Raw genomic sequence first — 11,431 nt, forward strand, 5'->3', positions numbered from 1 at the left:
TGCATACACTGCATTTGGCAGAACTGCAGAAGACTCACCTTGGCTGGCCTCTCATGGGACAGCCTGCAGGGCAGGCAAGCTGGGTCGGCAGCAGGGACCTGGCGGTGCTAAGTGAGGGCCCACTCCACCCATGCTCACTCGGCACCCCTCCCGACCCTTCCCTCCATGGCAGATGGAAAGGTCAGGGCGCCAGCAGGGTCAGGCAGGGAATGCCAGATGGGGGCAGGAGAGGCCTGTCAGCCCAGCCCCCAGCCCATGTCCAAGGCCCAGAGACCATCTTTGCAATTCACTTTTATTGTTTCTTTATAAACTTCCTCTCATATGGAGGAATATATTGTTATAGTCATTAGCTTATCTTTTTTTTTTTTTAAACTCTATGCTAACAGCAATGGAGCCAAGAGGAGGAAAAACATAAGCTACAATAGAAAGGCACTTAGAACCTGTTAAAATACTGATGTCCTGGAATGTGCAACAACACACCGACAACAACAACGAGTACACCAGCCCTTAGGGCCTGGTCTATACCGAGTCACATGCTGAGCTCAGGCTGGCCTTCCAGTGCCGTCCTCTGCTCCCCGGGCTTGAGGCTCAAACCCATGGCTCCTGCCAGCTACCTACAGCCTGGAGCCTTCACAGGGCTTGGGGGGGCTGGGGCCGGGAGGGGGCCCGGAGAAAGGAGACCAGCTCCCTCCTACTTTGCTTGCAGCCCCTTGGAGGGGCAGAGCCAGCGCTGCCGGCCCCGTTGAGGGCTGGGGTCCTGGGCCAAGCAGCAGGGAGGGCCAGGGCAGGGTGACCCCTCTGGGACAGAGGGGCAGTCCAGGGACAGTGTCAACAGAGCTGCTCAGTGGAACAGCAGGGGCCACTGGGACCACAGCGCACTGAGGACTCACCACAGGCCCAGCAGACCCCTAGTTCCACCCATGGGAGAGAAGGGGTCTGGTCACCCTGCAGCCTGGGGGCGAAGCAGGGCTGGAAGCAAAGCTGCTGCCTCGACTCAGGAGGGGGGCGCCCAGCTTCCTGGGGTCGGGCAGTGGGTCCGTGGTCTCCAGCATCCTGAGCTTATTCCAGACAGGCTGTGGGGACCAAACAGGGTGCTTCTAGGACAAGGCCTGGAGGCTCCCTTGCACGGGGTAGGCCTGGAGCCCACCACCCTCAGCGTTTTCTCCACCCCCAGCCCCCAGGACAGGAGCTGTGTCCCGGCCTGGGGTCTTCCCCACCAGCCTTCACCTCCCAGGGGCTCCTCGTGATCGGACTCAGGCTGTACCCCCTTCTGCAGGGCGGCCCTGCTGCAGGCCCCACCCAGCCTGGGTGAGGAGGAAGCCGGGTTAGGGGCGCCGCCGGCCCCACCTGTTCCCTGAGCAGGGGCTGGGCCAGAGGCCGCCGCTGCTGCCCCTGCCCGCCAGCTTCCCACACTCCCGGGGTTCCCTGAAAGGCAGAGGGTGGAGGCCCCGGAGGCAGGCCAGGTGGCCAGTGTCCCCTTGCTCTGGACAGAGGAGGGGCCGGCCCGGGGCCAGGGCAATCGGGCCGGGGTGGGGACGGGGAGTGGCGCGGAGCGGGCCTCCCTCTGAGCGGAGGCGCCTTGTCGGGGTGGGCAGGGGCAAGGCCTGCGTCTGTCTTGCTCTCCCTCCAGGGTGGGGCAGAGGGAAAGAGGTCCTGTGAGCGCGAGCAGGGCGGTCTGAGGCTAGCTGTCTTTGACAAACCCAAGGGGCCAGGGTCACCCCTCAGCCAGCCAGGGTCGGGGGAGGTGGGGAACGGAGGGGCACTGAGGTGAGTGGAGAACCCGGGTGGGCCGAGGGCCGCCGGGAAGCCACAGGCAAGGAGGGCCAGCAGCGAGGGAGCCCTCGGCGCCCGGGGAGCCCGCCACCACCTCCTAGCACCATCCCTGCTGCCCAGCCTGCCAGGGGCAGGGTCTGCCCGGGGCGCAGAGCCCACGGGGCCTGTGGGCGGGAGAACATTATTGCTATTTCGCAGAAGAGTTCCGTTCGTCGGGGGGCAGGGTCGGAGCTGCTAGCGTGGCTGCGGACGGCTGGCCCGGCGGGCTCAGTTCACCACGGCCGGCTTAAGCAGCACGGAGCCGGGGGGGATGACCACCCAGCCGGGGGCCAGCGCCTCGGGGCTGCTGGCGGTCGAGCTGACGCCGGTGGAGAGGTCGAGCACGGTGCCCGGGAGCAGGGGCAGTCCGTCGGGGCCGGGCCGGGGGCGGCCGCCCTCAGTCCTCTCGAGGGGCGTCTTGCGGCCCTCGGCACCCAGGGCCCTGGCTGGCCCCGCCGCCCGCCCCTTCTCCCCCTCGGCCTTGCCGCCAGCGGAACCAGCGAGGAGGGAGACCACGGGCAGGCCCAGTCCACCCGCCCCAAAGGGCGGGGGCAGCAGGGGGTTCTTGGCTAGGTTGAGGGGCAGGACAGGGCCGGGCAGCCCAGGGCCCAGGCTCCCCCCCGCCCCCTCCACCGCTGCCATTGCCACAGGCCAGCGCGCTGAGGTCGAGAGGGCCCGGGGCCAGGGGCAGGGGCAGGCCGGGCAGGCCGGGGCCCCCAAAGAGGGCGGCAGGGTTGGGGATGATGATCTGGGCCCCGTTGGCATAGGGGCCGCCATCAGGGGCGGACAGTGGCGGTTTGGGGGGCGGGCGCAGCTGCAGGAGCTCCTGCTGCTCGTGGGACACGAAGTGGCCGTGGGCCTTGATGTGCTTGCGCAGCGAGCTGGGGTCCGTGTAGCGCTTGTGGCAGCCGGGCATCTTGCAGCAGTAGGGCTTGTCCACGTAGTGGGTGCGCGTGTGCTTGAAGCGGTCGCTCGAGTTGGAGTAGCGCTTGCTGCAGCCCTCGTAGGGGCAGACGTAGGGCTTCTCGCCTGTGGGCGGGCCCACGTTAGGGGGCGCTCCCATCTCCCGGCTGCCCCCAGCCCATTTCCCCCCACATACACCGGCCCCCCGACAGCAGCCTAGCCTGAGCCCCAAGCCTGGGGCTCTTGAGAACCCAGCCTTGTCCACCCCAGCTCAGCCGTGGCCTGGCCCCCGCTCTCAGGTTCCTTGGCTACAAATTGGGGGATAATGAGAATTATTTCGACAGAACGTTGATTGTGGAGATTATATCATTTCCAGAAAGCTCCTCAGGCAGGGCCTGGCCTAAACGAGCACAGCACAAACGCTGGTCACTCTTTTAGAGGGTCCTCATTCAACAGATTGGCTCCAGATTTACTAAGCGTCCTCTACTGCGCAGAGCCACACACGGCCCTGGGTCCTCAAAAATGGGCTGGTCCAAACGGAGGTGCTGTGACACACCCGCCGGCCCGCAGACCGCCCTTGAGCTGAAGCAGCGCTATCTCATTACTAGCCGTTAAATATGGAAAAGGTAATATTTGCACGTACTGGGTGCAGTGAACCGTACTACTGCAATTCATTCCACCTGCTCCTCTTTACCTTTCTACGGGGCGATTAACCCATTTAAAATGACACGTGCCGCTCACATTCTGTGTCTGCCAGCCAGCGTTGGCATAGTGCGTGCTAGGGCTCCAGCGCCGAGCCGAGCAGACCCAAGTCTTGCCATCCCAAAGCGCATGGCGGGGGTGGGGGGGAGATGCAGTTAGACCAGCGCTGCTGACCACGTGCCCGGGCGTATGACCCACCGGGCGGGCTCCCCGGGCAGGCGGCAGCCAAAGAGGAACTGCCCCTGCACCTTGGGTGCCGGCCTGCCCGATGGCCCCAAGCCTGGGGACGGTGGGCCTCCCTCCCCGGGCCAGCCTCTCCAAGCGCCCCCTCACCTGTGTGGGACCGGTTGTGGATCTTGAGGTTCTCCAGGCGAGAGAAGCTCTTGTTGCAGGTGGGGCAGCGGTGCGGCTTCTCGTTGGTGTGCGTGCGGATGTGGATGAGCATCTTGTACCTGCTCCAGGGCGGGCGCCAGGGGCACGGGTCAGCCCCAGCCCTCCGTGCCCTCCCACCCCGCTCCCCAACGCCCCGGAATGGCCTCCCTCACCTGGCGTTGAAGCCGCGGCCGTGGCGTGCACAGCCCTCCCAGTGGCAGCAGTAGCCTGCGTCCTTCTCAGGCTTGACGTGGTAGTCGTTGACATGATCCACCAAGTCTTGCAGGAGCTCGAAGAGCTGGTTACACTGCGGGGGCCGAGTTCTGAGCCCACATGGGGCCGCCCGTCCCCAGCCCACACTCCCTGCCACCCCGCCCCCGCTCACCTTGGCCCAGCGACACACCAGTTGCTTGGGCAGGGGCAGCTCGGGCGAGAGGCACTTGTCCTTGGGGGGGCTGAGAAAGGAGGAGGCGGGCAGGTGCAGGGCACCCCCCGAGCCCAGGGGCAGGAAGAACTGGAAGGAGCTGGGGACACCGTCCAGATAGCGCAGTGGCTGGAAGTCCTGGGGCGAGAGGGCGAGCGGGGGACTGGTCAATGCCACGCCGGGCCGGCAGCCGCAGATCCCCCGTGACTCCTTCCCTCTCCTGAGCCCTCGCCCCCTCCTCACCGGGGCGGTGGGCACTGGAGGCAGGTCCCCGTTGCCTGGGCGCTCGGGGGACAGCGAGCTGCTGCCGTTGGGGGAGTCCAGCCCAGATGGCGGCGACAAGCTGAGGTCCACCAGAGGAGCCGTCGAAAAGCGTCCCTCCGCCTTCTCGGGGAACTTGGGGTTCAGCAGGAAGCCTGAGGGAGAGGCATGGCTCGTGGTGTGGGAGCTAGGAGTCCTGGGGGGGTCTCTGAACCCCCGCCAGGACCCTGGAAGCAGAGGCCAGCCGCACAGCCCTGGCCCACCCTGGGATTTCTGGGGGTCCAATGAGCAGCGTATAGCTGACGAGGGATGCAAAAGACCTCCCCCACCTCATGTGACCTCACGCCATGAGTGGGCAGACAGGGAGGGGCACACAGCGTGAGGAACAGAGCGGAACTCGAACCCAGGACTCTTCCTGTCTGTCCCCTTCTGTTAGAGGGCTCTGGGCTGGGCTGCTGCTTGCGCCTCCCAGCTCAGGGGACTACGCCTGGCCCACGTGGAGGTGAGCAGACAGCCCCCTGCCCCAGAACAGCCAGCGCCCCAGCCGCCCTTGCCCGTGGCCAGGCCCCAAGGCCCCCACACCTAGGAGTGGATCTCAGGAACTTCAGTAATGCCTTCCAGTTCCCTTTCCCCTCCGCTTCCCTGGCCTAGCCAGCCCTTGGAGATTGTTCCAGAGTTGATTTGAGTGCTGCCTCCCCCAGGCGAGGGCAAGGCACACTCACCACCTCCCCTGAGGATCAGCAACAAACAGGGAACCCTGGGGATCACCACAGAGACTGTCCCTGCCGCCCACCTGTCCTGCCCAAGGTGCAGTACCTGAGGGCGGGGAGCCTGGGGAGCCTGGGGTGGGGCTGTCGCCCACCAGGCCGAGCTCCCTGTGTAGAGCGCGGGGCCGCGCCACCCCCATCGTCCTCTCCCGCTTCTCTCTCGCCGCCCGGAGCTTGGTAATGCTCAACTTCAGGTCAAGCGGCTCGTCCAAAGAGTGCATGGTGATGGGGGGCTGGGGTCAGAGGCCCAGGCTGGTCTTCAGGCCGGAACCTGGGGGAGGATGAGAGCTGTGCTGTGGCACTGTGACCCCAAGCTCCTCCTCGAGCAGCACCCATTAAAGGCTCTTCCCAAGCAGCGAGACCTCATGAGTGGCCCTGGCCAGCAGGTGTGGAGAAAGCCAACTCCTCACCCACTGCCTGAGTCTTTTCTGGGAGGCAGAGCTCTTGATAGCTCTTTTTGCCCTGAAACTGGGTTTTTAGAGAAATAGCCTCAGGGCGTGGAGCTAGGAAGCAAGAGAGCTTCCAGGTTTGAGGCCAGATCTTCTCCCAAGCACTGGTCGGCTGAGCCCGACAGTCATTTCTGACAGAGTGGGAAGCCCTGCCCGGGACTCATGCCCAGTTTGATTCCAGAAGATTCTGGAATCAGGCCAGAAGAGCAAAGCATGTCTTCCGAGGTGGCAGGGCTCGCAGAGTTGGGCTCGGCTATGGACTGCAGGGTGCCTGCTGAGGCGAGTGGGTGAGGCAATGCTCACGCTCACCAAGCCTGGCCCAGAGCCCCCCACCCCTCAGCCGGGGGCCCGGGTAGGTGGCCCTGCCTCCTGGGCAAGGCCTGGAGGAGGGGGCACAGGCACTGGGCAGGCAGAGGCCCCCGGGCGCCACCGCCACCAGGGGGCGGCTGGGGACTGTGGCCGGGCTGGCGGGAGCGCTGGGGGTGGACTGCTCCGGCGTTCCTCGAATACCCCCACCTGGCCCCCCAGTGCCTGGCAGCAAACTGCTCCAGCCAAGACCCTCCAAGCACATGGCGCAGGACGGAGCCCTGCCCACCTGGGCGTGCACGGGAACAAGCGGCCCCCCTGGGGACCCAGCCCCCCCCCCACGTGGCTAACACAGGGCGGGCAGGTCTGCTGGGATTGGCCCCCAGGCCACGCGTGGGCCAGGGGCTCCCAGCCAGGCGGCAGGTGGGCGGGGACGGTGAGGGGTGGCCTTGAGCCCCTCCCTCCTTCCTCTGCCTGGGCAGGGGGCTGCCCTCTGCCTGACCCCCCACCCCCACAGTTAGGGCTGTCTGTCTGTGTGTCTGCCTGTCCCTCCACCTGTTTATTTTTAGACACTGGCCCAGTCCAGGCTCCCTGAAGCTCCTCAGTGCTGGGAGCCGGGAGGGGAGGAAGGAAGTAAATATTTATGCTGATTAAGAATTCAGGAGCCAGGAAGGGCTGGTGGCCTGGTCCCTTGCTGGCCCCCGGCCACAGGTCTCCCTGCAGTCTCTACCCCCCACCCCAACCTTCCCGAGAAGGGGACCACGAGGCCGGCCTGGTTTGGAAACTGAGAGTTCAGAGGGACCCTAACTCCCGTTGGCAAGGCTGCCCCGGAACACCCTTTGGCACCTGCCCACTCGCCCCAACATCCAGGCCAGAGCGGGGTTGGGGAGGAGCCCAGGGCCCACGGGGACATGACCCCAACCTAGACAGGGGACGGCCGAGGAGGAGCCTCTCTCCCAGGGTGGGGCGCGGGCACAGCCCCCCTCTTCCCAAGCAGCAGGACCAGTCCCCAGAGACGCCCCCACCCCCCACTTCCTGCCCCGGGCTCTGCCCAGGGACGCAGGGGTTGATTCCGATGGAAGCCAGAGCCAGCCCGAGGCCCCGCCTCCCCTCTCCTAGGAAGGAGGAAGGCGCGCCACAAAGGCCCGCGACTCCCGGCACCCCCACCCCGGGCTGGCCCCACCCCTGGGGGGGAAGACCGCCTGTGAGCCCCCACTCCAGCTTTGACCTTGGCCAACCTCAGAGCGTGCCCTTGCACCCGCCACCCTACCCGCCGGCGGCAGCCAGTTCTGGGTTCCCTGCTTTGCTCTTTGTTCCCAGCTGGGCGAGGCGGGGGCAGGCGAAAGCCAGGTTCACGGCTCCGGAAAGCTCCCCGGCCTGCGGGGGCCCAGGGAGGGGACGGGCCAGCCTGGAACCTGGTGGGGGCGCTGCCAGCACCTCCGAAGGCCAGCCGCGCCATCGCCCACCACTCCCGGCCAGCCATGGTGGGGAGACGCGGGGCCCGGGGAGGACAGCGGTGCCCAGAGGGTGGGACGGCACCCCAGCCCAGGGGGAGGGTCCCCCAGCTCCCTAGAGCACCCCTAGCTTGCTCGGACCGTTACTTCCCCAAAGGGGAATCCCCGTGCCCCCGTTAGTTTCTCTCGCCATCAGGTCCTTTCCTTGTTTACTGCTTGGCGCAGTAGGGTGGGGGGTCCCCGAGGGCGGGAGCCACCTCCGTTTCAGAGTCCCCTCGCGGAAGCCAGGGCCGGGCACCCAGCAGGCGCTCCCTGGGTAAGGCAGTGCCGGGAATGGGGGAGCGCAGACTGCCTGGGCGCCGTTGCTTCCCTCTAGGAGCCTTGCTGAGGCACCTCCCCGTGCCTCAGTTTCCCCGCCAGTTAAACAGCCCGCAGTCCAGCGCCCTTCCCGTGCGGGGCTGTTGCGAGACCAGAGGGGCCGCGTCTCTCCCAAGCGCTCAGCACGGGGGCGACCGGGAGGCACTGGACGCGACGCCCCCGCCCCGCACGGCTCCTCCAGCGGCAAAAGGAACTAATTAGAGCGGAGGGAGCGGGAGGAAGCGGCAGCGGCGAGGGGGAAGCGCGCGGGGGCGGCGGCGGGACCACCGGGGCGGCGGTGGGAGGGAGCCCCCGCCCGGCCTCCCCCGCTCCCTGGGGCGGGGGTCACCCGAGGGTGGGCTGGCCTGTCCCCTCCGGGGCCCCCGCGCCAGACAAAGGCGGCTATTGTGTGCGCCCGCCCGCCGCTGGCCCCCAGCGGCCGCGCCCCCGCCCGGGGCAGGTAGTGCGAGCCAGGCCGCCCCGCGCCCCCTGCGTCCCCGCTGCGTCTGCCTGGGGGGCGCCCGCGGCGGCCAGGGATGCTCGGGGAAATTGAGGCCCAGTGGAACCCAAGCCGGAAGGGGGGGGGGGCTGGCTGGCAGCTTTACAAGGACAAGGGGCGCGGATGCGGGGTGGGTGGGGGGTGCAGCTCATCAGACGTGAAACGCCTACCACGTGCCAGGCACCCGCCTTCCCTGAATTCACTGAATCCTCTTAAACCCCTGCCAGGAGTAAACGCTGTCATGTTTCCTGTCGGTACAGACGGGGAAACTGAGGCTCGAGGCCAAAAGCCAATCGGAGCCAAGCTGACGGGAATTCCGCCCTGGCTAAAGCCCCCCTTCCCTGCCGGGGGCGGGGGGGGGGGGGAAGGGGGGGTAGGGGGAGCTGGCTGGCGGGGAGCCTGGAGAGGTACCTGCGGCGGGCCTGGCACCCCTCTCTGAGGCGGGGTCTCCTTAGCAGATGCAGAGTGAGGTCAGGGTCCTCTGTAAAATGGGGGCTCCATCCCCGCCCACCCCACAACAGCCTGACATCTGCTGTCAAGGGCAACGCCAGGGACCCCCTTGTTCCCAGGGTGGCCCTGAAACTGCCCCACTGGTCAGCTGTGGCCCTTCAACGTAGGCCCTGGAGACAGGGGCCCAAAACGCAGCTCTTAAAAGCCCATGTGGCAGTGGATGGGGGGATGGGAGTCCAGCATTGCAAATATCATTAATGCCACTGAACTGGACACTTAAAAATGGTTAAAATGTGCAATTTTATGGTCTGCATACATGGTTACCACAATAAAGCAATTGTTTTCAAGTCCACGTGGCCTTCTTGACATCAAACAGAAAGGGGAAAAGAGCCCCTGGCCTCCGCTGCCCCGTGTGCATCCCAGCGGCTGGCGGTTAGCTCTACAGGTGGGGAAACTGAGGCCCAGAGGGGGAGGTGGCCGCCCCAGGTTGCACGAGTGGGTAGCAGGTCGGGGACCAGAAGCCACAGGCAGCTGTTAACAGTGAACAACAGGGCCATCTGCTGTCCACAGTCCCACGAGGAGCCAGCACCTGGTGAGCCGCCCTCTCACTGAAGGAGGTGCCGCTTCGTCCCATTACAGGTGCGGAAACTGAGGCTCAGGGGGGTGGAGTGACTGGTCCAAGATCACGCAGCCGGCCTGGGGCAGGACGGGGTTTCCAGCCCAGGTGGCGCGCCCAGGGGCCAGTTCACCGCTCGCCCCTCGTGCCCACGCGGCCGTGGGCAGGGGCTCAGGCCTGGCGCCCCCCCCCCCCTGCCCAGAGGCTTGCAGGAACTAGAGGCAGCGTCTAGGAGGGGCAGCCGGCAGTGGGTGGGCGCTGGCGAGGGGGTGGGCAGGAGGCTTGGATGGCTGAGGACAGAGACGCTGCCAAAGCAAACGGCCCCACAGCCCCGCATTCCTGGGAACGGGCTCCGGCTCCGGCTGAGGCCAAGAGCTCCACCCTCCTCGGTGGCCCGGCGGCGGCGGGGCCGGGGGCAGGGGTGAGGCCCGCGGGGGCCCAGGCAGCCTGGCCGTCGGGCCCGGCTTCCTGCGCAGGCCGCCCAGCGGGTCCCCCTGGCTCTGCCGCTTCCGGCCCGTGTGGCCTGGAGCAGGTCCCCGCCTGCTGAGCCTGCCGGCCCTCCTCCCTACAACGGGGCGCTCACCGCCATCGCGCCCACTCGGGGTTGGGGGAGATTCAATGAACACGCCCAGCCTGGCCGGGCCCGCCTCCCATCAGGAGGTCACGTTCAGCACCTAGAACAGTGCCCTGCGCAGAGTAGGTGCTGAACGGGGCTGGGCTGTCCCCGCGGCGGAGACCCCCTCCTCTGGCCAGGCGCCGAGCTGTGCGGACATGGCCTTGCCCTCTGTCCACAGGCACCCCAGGCTCCCTCAGAATGGGGACTGCCTGGCCTTCCCGACTCTGCTGGCCGGCCCTGGACTTGAGACAAGCCTGTGCCCCTCACAGAGCCCGGAGTGACCTTCTAGAACCTGACCCCAGCAGAGAAAAGCGCTGAGGCCCAGGAGAAGCTGCAAGGAGAGAGGCACAGGGAGAGGAGGGGCAGACAGCGGGGCAGCACTTCCAGGGAGAGTGTGCTTCACCCTCCCTGGGAACCTCTCGCTCAGCAAGTGGGCCCCACCCCAGCCCAAGATGGGCCCTGAGCTGGCGCCCGGGGCCTCCCCAGACGGGCCCCACCCAAGTGGGGTGCAGGGGCCCTGGGGACCCAGCCCCGGTGGAACTCTCTGCTCTCCACCCCAGGGGCTGAGCAGTACAGGAGGGGGGGGTATGCCAGGGACCTTGCCCAGGAGCCGACGGCCACTTGGTTTGTGTCCCCTGGGCCGACCCTGGTAGCGCGACCCCACGTGGGTCCCCCCAGTGCTTTCTCTTGGAGCCCTGGCCACCTCATCCGTAACACGGGATAATGGGCCCGGCTCAGATCTGGGGCATCACCCCGGGCAAGCCTGGCCTAGCGCCTGGCACACAGAAAGTGCCAGCAACTGGTAGTCCTGAGGGCTCTTGTTCCAGGCCCCACCCGGGGGTGCCCCACACAGTAACTGGGCCTGCCAAGGTCACCCAGATAGCTGAAGGCAGAGCTGAAGCCGGGAGGCCAGCGGCTGGCTCCCCCCCATGGCCCTCGCCAGCCCCGGCTCCCCCAGAGACGCTGCAGCTGCACTTCCAACCCCAGTGCTGCAGGGTGACGCCAGGCTCCGGGGAGCAGCTCACATGTGTGCCCCAGCGCACACGTGCACACTCACACAGGCACGCGAGCCCGTCCAGCTGCAGGGGCCGGCCTGGCACAGGGGCCTCCCTTCGTCCTGGGGCTCTGGTCCCCACTGCGGCCCCCGCCCCCTGCTGCCTGCCTGCAGCCACCTTTGCACAAGTATGTCTGGTATTTTCCTGTCTGCCCAGCTTCGGGGGCGGGGTGGGGGGGCATGCATGGGGCCATGAGCACTGCCTGCACCTGGGCCTCAGCCAGAGGCGAGCCCGCCAAGCAGCCCCCACGCTCCACCCACCGGGGCTGGGAGGGGAGGGACGAGCTGGGCCCCGGCCGCCCAAATCCCTGGGAGGGGCCGGCACCAGGGGAGCCAGACAGGGACACACGCCCAGCAGAGGTGGCCCAGGCTGTGTGGGGAGGACCGGA

The 11,431-nt window shown here is 67.0% G+C and overlaps 1 protein-coding gene across 1 annotated transcript; it reads right to left on the reverse strand.

Moving 5' to 3' along the window:
- Positions 1-278: 278 nt before the first annotated feature.
- GLIS2 (GLIS family zinc finger 2) lies at positions 279-5,634 on the reverse strand. Its single transcript, XM_004452169.5, is given in 7 exon segments — positions 279-2,424; positions 2,426-2,841; positions 3,751-3,869; positions 3,963-4,096; positions 4,175-4,351; positions 4,457-4,629; positions 5,291-5,634. Coding segments are annotated over 7 exon segments (1,575 nt in total). The 5' UTR covers positions 5,463-5,634; the 3' UTR covers positions 279-2,040.
- Positions 5,635-11,431: the final 5,797 nt, after the last annotated feature.

The sequence above is a fragment of the Dasypus novemcinctus genome, chromosome 23 (assembly GCF_030445035.2).
Source record: "Dasypus novemcinctus isolate mDasNov1 chromosome 23, mDasNov1.1.hap2, whole genome shotgun sequence".
NCBI classification, from domain to species: domain Eukaryota; kingdom Metazoa; phylum Chordata; class Mammalia; order Cingulata; family Dasypodidae; genus Dasypus; species Dasypus novemcinctus.